At 35.0% G+C, this 16,342-nt stretch overlaps 1 protein-coding gene across 1 annotated transcript in view; it reads left to right on the forward strand.

Moving 5' to 3' along the window:
• Positions 1-11,888: 11,888 nt before the first annotated feature.
• Positions 11,889-16,342, forward strand: part of LOC122010367 (TVP38/TMEM64 family membrane protein slr0305-like) — a 47,434-nt gene continuing 42,980 nt past the window's right edge. The window contains exons 1-2 of the mRNA XM_042566875.1: positions 11,889-12,256; positions 13,096-13,157. Of these exons, the coding sequence (XP_042422809.1) occupies positions 12,161-12,256; positions 13,096-13,157 (158 nt within the window). The 5' untranslated portion in view covers positions 11,889-12,160. The remainder of the gene's footprint in view (positions 12,257-13,095; positions 13,158-16,342) is intronic.

A 16,342-nucleotide genomic window follows, 5' to 3' on the forward strand; every position in this document is an offset into this window, starting at 1 on the left:
TTGAAAAAATTTAAAAAATATGATGAATTTAAAAGAATGTAAGATATTTTTATTAACATGAGGTATTTTGAGGAGAGTCCAAGAGTAAAATCATAAGGATCTATGTACAAAATAGATAATATCATATCGTTATGAAGATATATGAATATTATTTGGACTCAAAAAATGGTATTAAAGTCATGATCTAAATTGATGACGAACTCGAATCTTGATCAAGATAATCGAATACTCACGAAGAAACTATCTTATCATCACAAAGAATATATGGTGCCCTCTCTATTTTAATTATTCTATTTATACCCTATATAAAATATTTCTATCAATTTATGCATCCTTTTGTAAAATCGAATTACATAATTAAAGCTCCCACTTTACTCAATAAAAAAGAAATATGAAATTAGTGACAAAATAAATTTTAGTCGTTAAATAAAGACTAATTAAAAAATTGAGTCTCTAATTAAGAGAGAGCTAAGTCATTCTGTCCTAAAACTTTGTTTACATTTTATTTTTAATTTTTTATTAAGCATTAGCTACTAAATTATTGGTCCCTATTTTACAATCGATATTTTATGAGTTGTAAAATAACGATTGCTTACAAATTTTCATCTCTAATAATTGAAGTAAATCATTATGTCATTATATTTTTGCTTACAAATTCCTAGATTGCTTACAAATCTAGAAAGTAGACTGATCCAGACGGACAAATGATATATATAGAGAGTTGTTACCTTGGGTGATTGTTTGTAGGAGGCGCCTTCCATGCAATGGGAGGCGCCTCCCATGCAAATAATCCCCCATGGGCAACACACACGTGTGTCGTGTGTGCATATATATGTATGATGTTCACCGTCCCATGGGTGACTGCGACGTGGCACCTGCCATGCTAGATTTTTTTTAAAAAAAAAAAATCTACTCTCCTATGCATATAATATCTCCTCTCTCTTTTGTATGTGCAATAAAAAAAAAATCTCTTTCCTCTCGTCTCTCTTTTTCCTTTCTTTAACGTTACCATAGGTCTGATCTTTTGGAGATTAAGACCACGTTGGGCTTTATCCTTCGGAGATCAGACCATGTTTTGTATACTTCTATATAGTTGCAGATCAGACATTGTAACACCTCCAGATATACTAAAAAAAAAAGTAATATAAGGCATTATTAAACTACTTGCAACCTCATAAATCTATCGGACTTGAAATAGGTCCAATTAGACTTGTTTAGGTCTATCATTAAGTTTTGGTCAAAACTTAGTAATGGATCTAAACAAGTTTAATTGGACTGATTTATAGGTTGCAAGAAGTGTAACAATGACCTTCATTATTTTTTTCGGTATCTCCGACGATGTTACAATGCCATACAAACTTTCAGGTATATATAGAATGTGGTCTTGATCTTCCAGAAATTAAGTTCAACATATATGGGCCTAATCTTTTAGAGATTAGGATCACATTTTATATATTTCTATATCAGCAATATAATGGTGTTTGTTTTCGAAAATCAATGTGTTTTTGAAAACAATAATACTGTGTTGCTAGTTTTCAAAAATTAGCACCAACACATGTTGATTTTCGAAAAACCCGTAACATATTGTTGCTGATTTTTGAAAACCAATGACGCGTTATTGCTGGTTTTCAAAAATCAATATGTGTTAGTGTTGGTTTTCGAAAATTAGCATGTGTTGGAGTTAATTTTTGAAAAAGCAACACCATTGTATTGCTGGTTTTCGAAAACCAGCAACACTGTGTTGCCAACACATGTTGATTTTTGAAAATCAATACTGCTGTGTTGCTAATATAAAAATATACAGAACGTGGTCCTAATATCCGAAAGATCAAGACTGTGTTTTATATAGCTAAAAGTTTGTATGATATTATAACTCCTCTATAAATGTTGTAAAAAGGTAATAGAGAGGACCGTTGGACTTCTTGCAACCTCAAAAATCCATCGAACTTAAAGTGGATCCAATCAAACTTGTCTAAATCCATCAGTGAGTTTTAGTCCCGACTCGACAACACTCGACGTCCCCTAGAGAGCACTCAATAGCTCGACATCTTGACCGACTCGACAACTCTACCAAGTTGGTTGTAGGGCAACTTGGTAGTTGGGCGACTCAGCTTTCAGCATTTGAGCTACTCGGCTGACTCAACACACGACTTCTTGACTCGACTTCCCACTCACACTCAGGAAGCACTCAGTTTGCTCGGACCTCATGACACTCAGGAGCACTCACTTTGTCAAGTGACATCCCACTCGTGCTCGGATAACCCAATAGCTCAGCCTAATCAACCTAGGTTGTCTATTCAGTAAATTCCCTTGTAACTCAAGCAATAAGGTCCGATAGATTATGGAATAAGTTTCAATAGTCTTAAAACAAATTCATTTTGTTGCAATAACCATAAAAAGTGTTAATATACAATAGACTCAACACGTGAAGGTCCCTTTGCCCCGATTGAAAATATTCCAATCAGCCATTGGGAAAAATCAGAGAAGTTCACTGGGTTGAACTTCAAGCAGCAAAATATGTTTTTTTACCTAACTACGCTAAACTTGACATAGTTCTTGATGGAGAAACCTTTCAAGCATGCTGAGGGTGTAAGTATCAACCCATCATCGCAATGGAAACATGGAACCATTTAGAGATTTATATCGAAACTACATATGTAATTGTCTTGTGAACTCACTGTATGTTTATAATATGAAGATAACGACTAAGGAGTCGTGGTAGTCTTTGGATAAGAAATACAAGATAGAGGATGTGGGGACCAAAAGTTCATTGTTGGTCGATCCCTGGACTAAAAAATGGTGACTAAAAAATAGTTGACTTCAAGATAGTGATCAACTAAGCCCAAGAGCTTCAGATAATCTGTAAAAGATTCACTCAGAGGGCATAGTATTGAATGAAACCTTCCAGGTGTCTACTATAATTGATAAACTTTCACTCAATTGGAAAAACTTCAAGAACTACCTGAAGCATAAGTGAAAGGATATGAATGTCGGGAACTTCTTGTTAGATTCACATTGAGACAAACAACAAGAGTTTAAATAGGAAGTTGTTCTTTTAAGCTACTATGAAAGCCAACATGATGAGCAAAATCAAAGCTCAAAACATAAGAATTCCAAATCTTTCAAGATGGGTCTTAGATGAGGTGTAATCAAAAAAGAAATTCTTTAGAAATGCTTCAACTATGATCAAGTCAGTCACGAATCTTCAAAGTACAAAAAGTCGAAAAAGGAGAAAGAGGCATCCTAAATGAGGGTCCAGAAAAGGACAACCTTTGCATTATGGTCTCTAAAATGAACCTGGTGGGTTTAAACTCACAACAATGCTGGATTGATACTAGTGTCACCAGACATATGTGTTGCGATAAGGAGTTGTTCAACAACTTTTAAGAAATTAAAGATGAGGACAAGTTATTCTTGGGGAACTCAGCAACCTCAAATATCATGGGTCAAGAGAAAGTGATGCTGAAGATGACCTCGACCAAGAAACTCACTCTAAACAATGTATTGTATAGTCAGGAGATTTGGAAGAATCTAGTGTTTGGATCACTTTTAAGCAAGCATGACTTCCACATCATTTTAAAGTCACATAAAGTTGTTCTGCCCAAGAATAGAATATTAATAGGAAAGAGTTATGTAACTAATAGGTTGCTCAAGCTCAATGTAATCGTCATTTCACCTAAGATTAATAAAAATTAAAGCTCTTCTATTTATATGCTTGAGTTTTGTATTTGTGGCATGATAGACTAAGACATATTAACTTCAATGTGTTGCATAGATGAAAGGGTCATTCACTAGTCTTCTCTAGATATTATATTGAAAGGGTTACATATATCACAATGTATAAGTCCTAACAATTCATAGCTCATTCACGTTATCCATTGAGTTTCAGTCATCTTGCTTAATAGACAAAATTCGTATATCTCATATGATTTAAAATCAAATAAGTCTAAAAGTCTATCGTTATAAAGTTTAGATATGTGTTTTTCATTTATATGACCTAAACGATAGTGTCAGAGATATATTTGGTCTAAATCATTGAATTTTAACCATTTTGCATTTATGTTATAAACTAAGTTTTAAATGTCTAGAACATAAAGTTCATTCATTAATTATGCACTACAATAAAGCATATTATTTAAATAAATAGAACAATATTTATTCTTTATTGTAAATGAAAAACCTTTCTTATACAAATAAGAAATAAAAATAATGTTTCTAGATAAAGCAGATACATAATAACAATTCTCAAGTTCTAAAACAACCCCAGTAGGCAAAGATAAAAAAACATAGGATCTTATGGCTATAACAACAACTCTTGCACCCTTGCCAACTCATAGATCCACTTCACCCTTTGTCAATAATTTATTCTTTCTTAGATCCTGCACATTAGTATAAATGTGAGAAGTACAATCGATGTTTAATATCTATAATGAAGAAGTAAATAAATTGACTTTTATAACATAAATACCTGAGGCGAAAGTTTTACTTTCCTTCTCCTTTTTCAATTGCTCTAGGTATACTTTGCAATTCTTCTTCTAATGTCCAATTTAGCCATAGTGAAAACAGGTTCCTTTCTTATCTACCCTACCTTAGGTTCAATGCAGAAGACTTTGCCTTGTCTTTGGTTTGGGTCTTGCCCTTACCTCTAGGCTTGCTTTTTTCCTTTGCTCTTTTGTACCATTAATATGATATTGGGCTTGATCTTCTTAAGATTTAGTTCGGCAGTTCTTAACATATTTAACATCTCAAACAATGATTTGCTAATTTCATGCATATTGTAATTCATGACAAATTAACTATAACTTTCAGACAATGATTGCAGAACTAAGTTAATGACCAACTTTTGGCCCAATGGGAAGCTCAGCCTATCAAGGTTTTTAACATAACCAATCATCTTAAGAATATGAGTTCCTACATGACTTTTTTCTGCCATTTTGCATTGAAATAAGACCTTTGAAATCTCAAACCTCTCATGGTGGTAACCATAAGTCATGATATATCTAGTGCATCATCTTGATACTTTTTATAAGCATCTTTATCAGCACGAGAGACATTAAAAGCAGGTGGTTCAAGAATAGACTGTTCTACGACATATAATTTTCTTTCTTGCTTTAGGACAATCCTTAAATTTCAGTACCTGTTCAAGAAATTAACTCTATTGTGCTTGTTCTTCTCAAGGATAGATTGTAGTGATAGGGTATTTGATGTATTTGCAGATATGATAATTTATAATAATAATAAATACATAAATAAGTATCATAAAATAGATTCACTTAATTAGGTCTTTAATTAAATGATTCTCCCACTAAATTGTAAGTCTATATAGGAGCAAGTCACGGATGTAGGCAAAAATAGTTTACTTGCACTACCAGTCTCTGTTGGTACAGTTAGCACTAACGGTCTGACTCAAGTTTTGATGAATAACAAAATATGTTAAGTTAGTTTCGTTGTTATCTAACACTCTGACCGAGTGTGCAGGAGAAGCCCAAGTAGGTTGACGGGTCGACTGGATAGCTAGCACAAAGTCCAAACGGGTCGATGGGCTGACCAGACGTTTGACACGAAGTCCATCTAGGTCGACGGACTGACCAGATAGCTGGCACGAAGTCCGGACGTCTGGTAGGTAATTGAAGGTAAGTCACTGGAGGAGAGTGATTGTGAGGACGCGTTCCCGAGAAGGGAACATTAGGCATCGATCCGACTTAGATCCATTTCGGATATCTAAGTCGAGATCGTGATTAGATTCCAGTCTCGAGGAGACGGAATCTAATTACTATTCTGCTTATCTATAAATTGTGCTAACACTTTATTTTGCAGGGTAGTTTGCATTTTGTCTCGGACTAACTCTTTTTTGCAGGTTGCTGAAAAGTGGAGGTCCGGGCGCCCTGAAGTGATCCGAGCGGCCGGAATGTAAAATTTACCCCCAACGAGCTTCGTCACGTGGAGCACCCTAGTTAGCTCGGCTACGTTATATTCAGGGCGCCCTGAAGGTATTCGGGCGCCTCAAACCTCCTATATAAGGAGGGTGAAGGCTGAAAAAAACAATCAACAATGACAAGATCCTCCCACGCTTGCTCTGTCGTGCTATGCTCCTGTGACACTGCGAAGCTACTCCGACAATACACTCCTCTTTTATTTCTTCCTTTTTGTCAGTATTGTTTCTCTATTAACATTCATGTATTTTAATTGTAACAATCATTTTGAATTGCTAGTGAATTGCCCAACGAAATCACTCAACGAGTGCGGACCTTGGAGTAGGAGTCGACAAAGGCTCCGAACCAAGTAAAACAACTTGTGTTAGCGTTGTGTTTTCGGCTTTCCGCTACTTACTCTATACAATTTTTTTTTAATTGCTATTCACCCCCTAGCAAATATCTCGATCCAACAAGTGGTATCAGAACAGGTACCACTCTGATTTGGTGCAACCACCAATCAGACAGGGGTGAAACTCTTTTCTATTTGTTTGTTCATTCTTTTCTCTTCTTTTTCGATTTTTTTTCGTAATATTCCAAACTGGTATTGTTACCCTTTTGAAAAAAAAATCGTTGTAATTTAATCTGAATTGGTGCAACACCAATTCAGTTAATTTCTTTTATTTTATTCTGCACTGCTAATTCAATACCAAGTCTTGGGACCCCTCGTTTATTTATTTAATTGTGTGCAGGTTAAAAAATGTCTCAAGTTGAAGTGCTCAGTACAGTACATCTTCCCCTATTCAATGGGGACGATTTTTCGTACTGGAATAAGCGGATGGAGGTCTACCTGAAGATAGATTTCGACCAATGGTTCAGCATCATCAGAGGCTACAAGGTGCCGGTCGACAACTCCGAAATTCCGCTGGACCCAGAACAATGGACTCCGAAAATGAAGAAACAATCATCAACAAACTTCAAAGCACTCAACACACTACAATGCGGTCTGACGAAGGAAGAGTTGAACCGGGTAGGACTCCATCAAAACACTAAAGAGTTATGGGACAAGTTGATCGAACTACACGAAGGACCATTTGGCTTAGTAGAACTAACCGAAGCTACCCTTTACGGATCTTAACCAGTTAGATCAAGGTTTTGTATTAAGTTCAGTGGATAGGACTATTTAGAAAACCTCGAAAAGCATGGTTACTCTAATGATATCCAAGTGACTTACCATAGCCCAGAAGTTTATCCGAAGAATGTCTATTTATTGAGCCCAAGGCTAAACCTGAATCTAACATAAAGTTAAATCAAACCTTAAAACTGAACCTAATGCATCTCACAAAATTATAGGATTCCCTGATTGAAAACATAGATCGGGTGAGATGACTAAGAAATTAAATAAAATTAAAGTAAATTAAATTTAAAAAATTAAAATTAATTAAATTAAATAAAAGTAAAAACTTTTTAAAAATTTATTTTAAAATTTTTTAAAAATTCTTTAAACACTTTTAAAAATTATTTTAAAAATTCTTTTAAAAACTTTAAAAATTATTTTAAAAGCTTAAAAAATTATTATTAAAACTTTTAAAATTACTTTAAAAATTCTTTAATATATATATATATATATATATATAATATTAATAATAATAATGATAATTATTTTACGATTATTCTTACCTAAACAAAATTGAAATCAAAACATACACTAACATTCAACCCTTACTATTGTAGGAAACCAAGTGGATCTTGGACAACGGTTGCTCCAAACACATGACTGGGGATCACACCAAATTCACCCAACTTACCTTTAAAAGTTTATGAACAGTTGCCTTTGGTAATAACGACAAACTCAAGGTAATTGGTATAGGTAACATTGAGCTTAAAATTGACTTCATTATTACAAATAATTTACTTATTGAAAATTTCAAGTATAATCTCCTTAGTATAAGTCAATTGTGTGACACCAGATATAAGGTTAGGTTTTTGTCTTCAGAATGTCTAATCAAGCAACTAGATAACCCTACGATAAGTCTAAAAGGGTTTAGAAAAGATAACATCTATGCGATTAACTTAATCACCTCTTCAATTAAGTGTTATTTAATATGAGAAGAAGAAAATTGGTTATGACATAGAAGAATGCCCCACACTAATTTCAGAAATATAAGTCAATTAAATGGATTAGTTAAAGGTTTATCAAAATTACCTAACTTAGACTTAACAATATGTAATGTTTGCCAACAAGGTAAACAAACAAAATATACTCACAAACCAACTAATAAAACTCAAAACAACTTAATACTAGAACTTCTACATTTAGACCTATTTGACTCCCATGGGGTCAAATCAATAAATGAAAGTGTATATAGTTTAGTAATAATAGATGATTATTCTAGGTTTACTTAGGTCAAATTCTTAAAAAATAAGGATGAAACTTTTGAAATCTTTACAAACTTTTGTAAACAAGTTGAAAATGAAAAAAAACCTTAAAATTAAAAGAATTAGAAGTGAATGTGGGAGAATTTAAAAATCATAAGTTTGATAAATTTTGTCTCGAAAATGGATATTATCATGAATTTTCGTGTCCTAAAACTCCCCAACAAAATGGAGTTGTAGAAAGAAAAAAATAGAACTCTACTTGAGGCCTCTAGGACTATGTTGAATGAATACAATCTACCTAAGTATTTTTAGGTAGAAGCTGTCAATACAGCCTGCTATGTGCAAAATAGAACAATACTAAATAAAACACATAATAAAACCTTTTTCGAAATTTATTATAATAAACAACCCAATATAAAATATTTTAAAGTATTTGGATGCCCAACCTTTATCTTAAACACAAGAGAATACTTAGAAAAATTCACTTTTAAAGTAGAAGATGGAATCTTTGTAGGATACTCCCTAAATAGTAAAGAATACAAAATATATAATAAGGTTACACTAAGAATTGAAGAAACTACTAATGTAAAATTTGAGGAATCAAAACAAAACCTAGAACAAACCCAACTTCAACCAATTGAATTTATTCAAGAAAATAATAATCAAGAAGGAGCCAATAATCACGAAGAAGAAGAAGAACCTTTAGAAAATCAACCACCTAGAACTATAAGAGTCAACCTAAATCATCCAATTGATCAAATAATTGGTGATCCAGACTTAAGGGTTCAGACTAGGTCATCTTTTAGAAACCTAAGTCAAATTTGTCTGATTTCAAAAACTGAACACAAAATCATAGCTGAATCATTACTTGACCCAGACTGAGTCATAGCTATGCAAGAGGAACTAGCTCAATTTGAGCATAACAAAGTTTGAGACTTAGTACCACCACCCAAAAATAAGAAAATAATAGTAATAAAATGGGTATTTAGAAATAAATTAAGTGAAACTTGGGAAATTACTAAAAATAAAGCTAGGCTAGTCGCTAAGGGGTTTAGTCAAGTTGAAGGACTTGACTATGATGAAACTTATGCCCAGTAGCTAGATTAGAGTCATTAGAATGTTACTCAGTTATGCAACCCATAAAGGGTTCAGACTGTATCAAATGGACGTCAAATCTGTCTTTCTAAATGGACTGATTAAAGAAAAAGTCTATGTATGCCAACCACATGAGTTTGAATGTCTAGAACACCCTGACTATGTCTTTAAATTAAAAAAGCCTTATACGGACTTAAGCAAGTACCCAGGGCTTGGTATGAAAGGTTAACCTCTTACCTAATATCCAAAGGGTATAACCAGGGTCAAATTGACCCAACCTTATTCGTTAAATTAATAAAAGAGGACATATTTATAGCCCAAATCTATGTAGATGATATAATTTTTGGCTCAACTAATTCAGAATTTTTAGAAGAATTCACAAATTTAATAGAACAAGAATTTGAAATGAGTTTAGTAGGAAAATTAACTTACTTTTTAGGATTGCAAAACAAACAAACAAATGAGGGAAATTATATTTATCAGCAAAAAAATACCAAAGAATTACTTAAAAAATTTGGGATGAAAAATGCTAAAGAAATAAAAACACCTATGATAGTTAACACTATTCTAGATGACGACCCAAATGGAAAACCAATTGACTTTAAATACTATAGGAGTGCCATAGATAGCCTACTATACTTAACTGCAAGTCGATCCGATATTTTATTTGCAGTGAGTATGTGTGCTAGATACCAAACCTATGCTAAAGAATCTCATTTGACTCAAGTCAAAAGAATCTTTAGATACCTTAAAGGAACAACAAATGTAGGAATTTGGTATCCTAAAACTAATAATTTTGAATTAATAGGGTATTCTGACTCAGATTATGTTGGGTGCAAATTAGACCGCAAGAGCACAAGTGGTGGATGTCAACTACTAGGTCCATCACTTGTCAGCTGGTTTAGTATAAAGCAACACTGTGTTATTTGTCACAACTGAGTCAGAATATATAGCCATAGGAGAATGTGTTGCCCAACTATTATGGATGATACACACTTTAAAAGACTTTAACTTAAACCTTACAAATGTAAAAGTATTAATTGACAATATTAACTTAATTAATTTAACAAAAAATCCCGTGCATCATTCCATAATCAAATACATTGAAATTAAGCACCACTTTATCATGGATCATGTCACTAAAGGAGACATTGAACTCAAGTATATTGAATCCAAATCTAATTTAGCTAACATATTTACCAAACCTCTCCCTGAAAGTGAGTTTAACAATCTACCTAGAAAATTAGGGATGTGTTTAATAGACTATGACTCTTAAATTGCAAAAACTGTTTCTAAAAATAATATTTTCAAATTCTAGGATAAAATCTTTATTTTTTTTTTGTAAAATCTTCCATTTCTAAAATTTTAAATCAGGGCAATTCCTTAGAAAGCATGTTCCCTTAGGGCTAGTACTTGAGCATCTCACCAACACCTTATTTGATTAAACATCTCCCCTCTTCTCTCCCTCTCCTTCTCCTTGTGCTACCATCGACCAAAGGAGGATCCACTTCCTTGCGTCGTTGCCTAGCAAAGCTGTTGGCTATCCCTTGCTATCGGACGTCTTTGCAGCCAGCCCTCCTCCAAGCCTCCGGTCATCCAGCAGCCACACGACACTGGATAGCAACCACAAAGGGCTGTTGTTCTTCCTTACCACTGGACAACAAGGAGGAAGTTCCTCTTTGCTCGCTGTCGCCAACTATCTCCTCACCACCGGACAACAAGGAGGAAGTTCCTCCATGTTCACTACCATCGGCTATCTCCTCACCACCAAACAACAAGATGTTGTTGTCGGACAGCAAGCCGAAAGGGTTGTTGCTCCTCCTCCCTTTTGCAGGCCAAGTTGTTGATCGGAGTTCACTTTGTGCTACTGGGTTGCTCTTATCGCTAAGCATAAAATCAAGTGGATTGCTCGTGGATCATGTCGTCTCTTCTTTCAACTAGTACATCTTGAAAATATCTCGACATGAATATTAATAAAGATAAACTTTGTCAAGTTTACCATCATTTCCACTTAACATCATCCAAAAGATATAATTTTTTTAATGAAATTTATATTTGACTATCTTCTTTTGTTGTTGGTTTAGGAAATAAATTTTTAAACCGCACCCAACATTAATTACATCAAATTCCGTTGAGGACGCCTAGGATACTAGGCTGCCAACTCGATTGATGTTCATGTGCACCTGCGCCGTGTTTATTAAGGGGATGAGTCCAACCCACATGCAACGCTGGACTTTGACATCTTGTGCCAGAGCTAGCATGGCCCGTTCTCTCTTGGTACAACATAACTTATGAGCTGATCTGACCTCATCTTGGATTGGGTAAACGACACGGCACGGTCTAGACCTTAATCCGATCAAATTCGGCGGGGTTTAGGTAGGATCGCAGGCCGCCAGCCCGATTTCGCTTGGGATGAAGCGCGCAAGTGTCCTCACGTCGTCCACATTTCATTGCGAGCGAGCGCGTGGTCGGTGAAAGCAGCATCTACGCTACGCAGACAAACCAACGCAGTTTATTAACTCGTTTTTTTGTTAACCGGTTGATCAAGCGCAAAAAAGAGGGGGAAAAGGAAAGGAAAAAAAGGCCACCGACGCGGAGGGGAGTGGCTTCGTCGGCCGACCAAAAATAGCCAGGTAGAACCCAAATCGAAGAAGGGGAAACAAGGTGGAGTAGATCTGGCTAACATTGGGGGGTTGAGGGCGAGGAAGGCGGGCAGCGCGCTGGAAAACGAGGACGCGGAGGAGTGCCGGCCGTGGCGCCGACGACTATCATCCATGGCCATCTCCTGGTCTGCCCTCTTCCGCGTCTCCCTCCTCTTCCTCCTCATCGCCGCCATCGCCACCGCCTTCATCACTCTACCTGTCGAGAAGGTATCTAGCATCATATCATTTACCTCCTTTTTTTAATTGGGCGTGAATCGTCGTGGAGTGGGATATGGGGAAATGCATTTGCTGGTAACATCCGGTTTCGATATGGATTAGGCCTTCTGCGGGGCTTGATCATGTATCCATGTACTATGATCTGATCTCTGACCTTTCAGGCTGACGATTGTCACTGTTTCGTGATTGGGCTGATGCTTCAGATAGCCGAACTTTATGTTTAATGCATGAAATGGAACAAAAATGGCGGAATTGGTCCTAGATCTCCTCCTCGTGATTTGTCTGACGGTTGTTGTCAATGTTTGCAATGTGATTTGTTTTTTTTTTGTTTAGTTTATTAAAATTATCGTCCAGTCAAGAAAGGTCAGCAATAGTGTCCAATTCTGTAACGATCTCTGTCTAGGAGTTGATCCGTGTTTTCTTGGTTCATTTCCCTTCATGATTTACTTAAATTGATTAGAGGCCGTCTCAACCTCTAAAACAAATCAAACTTATGTGAAATCTTTGTAAAACATGCAGACTACCTACTGCCACTTATCCCTCATCAATTCTCATTGACATTCCTTGCCAAGATAGGATGCTAGTTTATCTAGTTTGTGGAATGTGATCAGCCCTTTGTGTGCTTGTTTGGAATTGTTATTATATTTTAATTTGGTCCTTGGACTATAATTTTTGTATTATGCTTCTGTTCACTTTTGGGCCAGAATAAGTGTTCGTTCTGTCTTTGATGCACATGTTAAGGTTATGGTATGTTTACTTAAAGTATGCATCAGGAGTATTGGTTTACATCTGGTTTTGATGACAGTTCTTTTAATATTGCTTGCCAACAGATTCTGAAGGATTTTCTAGTGTGGGTGAAGCAGAATCTTGGTCCATGGGGTCCCATAGTCCTGTAAGTGACAGGGAGTTTACTTTTATGAGTTATGACCTTTTTGTAGCATATTTCTAGCTTTGATTATCTATTTATGTCATAGGAATTCACTTGTATAATTTTTCTTCCTAGAAATTTATGTATATTTTTTTCTGGCAAATATTATGCATTCTTTTTCTCCCTGCAAATTGGCAGATCCATTTCCCCTAGCATCTTGTAGTGTTTGTGCCTAACTTTGGTTCTCTTTAAGTTTATCCTTTGCATAATTTCATTTGTAATTGTTCTGTTTGTAATAAATCATATTTCTTGTCCATAGCATCCTTATTGAATTTAAAAGCAATTGAGAAATTGCATATATTTGCAATGTAGATTTGGAATATAGAAACTGAAGCAGTCAAAATGATGATGATGATTTTTCCCATCAAATAGCGCTCTTACTTTAATGGTGCATATTTTGACTTCCAAGTCCAATGTTATTGTTTCATGGTCCATCATTCTGTTTGCTGTTAATACTTATAAGAATCAGAGTTGTGAGTTATTTAACCGATATTGTTTGCAATATTCCATATTGATTTTATCTGATTGAATCTTATCCAATTTCTGCTGATCTAGTTCGCTAGGAAGAATAAGTTAACCTTGCACTCCGGATTGCCTTGGTGATGCTAATGACATTTGGGTAAATTAGTGCTCCAATGCAGTTAGCTGTAGTGTCATTTCCTATCTAATTGAAGCTGATCTTAGTAAGTTGTTTCTTTTAACTAACTGGGAATTATATAGTTAACCTTGCAACATGTGATCTAAATTTGTTCGATTGCATGTCACATTTGCTGATCCACAATGCTTAGGCTTAAGTTAGTAATCGAGCATTCATTTACATTGATAAGAGTATAAAACTCCTTTTTTAACCCACGATTTTGTAGGATTGATGATGGTTCAACTAGAGGGGTTGGGATGGCGGGGGTGAGTGAACAAATGGTGCATAGTTCTCACAACAAACACTACTTAATGTTAGATACAATGTGTGTGTGTGTGTGGTAAATCAAAATGCTAAATAATGCAATGTAAACAAATGAATAATGCACAATGTTGATACAACATGTAATGTGCTTAAGAAACTTCACTTTGACATCCATGCACCCAACATGTTTGGTGTGTCACCTTTAAAAATCAACTAATCTGGTTTTTAATATGAATTAATAGAGTAAACCTCTATAATGTGTATGACATATTAGATATTACTAGATTCTTCTCATAGGGACGAGCTATAGAGCCACTTAGTAAATGCCCTTAGCTACATTTCTTCTTAGTCAAGCAAACCATTGACCTAATCTCCTCCCTATATTAAGACACACCCTCAGGCTAGGCTTCCTCTAGTTGAATAACCCACCAACTCCTTACTCAATTCTTGAGACCCCTCCTCAGCCATAGTGAGCAATTTCTTGTTACTACAACAACAACTAAACCATATCCCACTAGGTGTGATCGGCTAAACAATTTGTTGTTGCTAGACATGATAAATTATATGAATAAAAATAAGAAATATAGGGATACGGTTTACCTTGATTGTAGGCATATAATTTACCTTAATTGTAGTAATTTAATTAAGTCTAGATACTCTTTATATATGTATGAGATTGATGAATAAACTTAACAACACAAAACCCTAGTTGTCATTCGAAACCCTAGCCTCCTCCATGGTTTAAAATCCAAAGTTTCGATCCCAGATCGAAACGATACAGTTTTGGTCCTGGATTGAAATGATACAGTTTCGGTATTATATCGTGTTGTGCCGATATGATTTCCTTTTAAATATAAAATATATTAATTAAAAATAAAATTTTTAATCTAAATATTTAAAAAATAAAAAAAATAATTTTTCAAAAAGAAAAAAAATATGAGACCGCGACACTTTTATATGGTAAATAAATATATATTTTTAAAATTAAAATCAATAAAATACATATATGTTAAATTAATGGGAAAGTTTTATTAGCGTTTGATTAAGCCTATTTAAATTATCCTATTTATAGCTAAGAGTTGATTGAAATTATTGACGTAAGTTGTAATTAAAATTGCGTCGCCACCCACGGGGGTGCCCATCCTCGCTACGACCAGTGGGGGTCGCCGCAGGGTTGTGGGGGCCTTGGCTGCCTCTTCTTTTCCATTTTTAATTAATATGACAACTCTTCTCTTCCATTAGCTGCTGTGGCCTAGGAGGAACCACCAATCGCTGATTTGTCATCACCCAAATTTTAGCTATTCGAATCTCTGTGCGTGAGCCACACGTGTTATAAGTTTTCTGGTCCAGTCCCATGTGCTGGTGTGTGAAAGCGTGTTCATTACCAAAATCTCTTTGGTTGTGACTATTTGTTCACTTTGCTCCATATAACATTTTCGCATACCTGGATGAGCCAACATCTGTTTAGGTGGAACTTTTTTTGAATAACAGGTTTAGAGTTTCTTTGGTATTTCAAATTTAGTTCTCTGATTTCTTTTCTTACTAGTCTTTGATGATATGGCGGAGAAGGAGTTTGTCATGATCTCTATTGATGAATATGTCAAATTCTCTTAGTATCAAGAATCATTAAAATCTTTATCTATACCAATTACTACAATCGCCGAGTCAACTAAACCAAATATATGTCTTGTTTCCTTATCCTCCAAATGGGTCATTGCTTTTGGTGCTAGAGATCATATGACAAGTACTTTTAATTTGTTCGCTACTTTTAGTCACATATCTCTACTCCTATTACTTTAGGGTTTAGGGGTCAACCTCTTATGTTCTTGATTCTGACACAAGTACTCCAACTCTTTCAATTCCATTACACTCTGTCTAAGCTTACCTCAGTTGTCTTTTAATCTAATTTTAATAAGCAAACTCACCCGTACTTTTAATTGTTGTCTCTCATTCTTTTCTAATTAGATCTCATGATGAAGAAGATTATTGGCAAAAGACATTAATTGGGGGGCTTTTACATCCTTAATGCACAGGTAGTCCATCGCCTGTTCTAGAATAATCACCCCATTTGAAGCATATTATTAGTTCATCCTTCTTTCCTAGTAGTGAAGAAACTTTATCCTCAATTTTATAATTTATTATCATTAGACTGTGAGTCATATCAGTTTGCTAAACACCATCGTCTAGTTCAAGTCCAAGAGTCAATGAACGAGCTAGTGCTCTTTTTGAATTAGTTCATTCATTGGGG

This window comes from Zingiber officinale, chromosome 8A (genome assembly GCF_018446385.1).
Source record: "Zingiber officinale cultivar Zhangliang chromosome 8A, Zo_v1.1, whole genome shotgun sequence".
NCBI classification, from domain to species: Eukaryota; Viridiplantae; Streptophyta; class Magnoliopsida; order Zingiberales; family Zingiberaceae; genus Zingiber; species Zingiber officinale.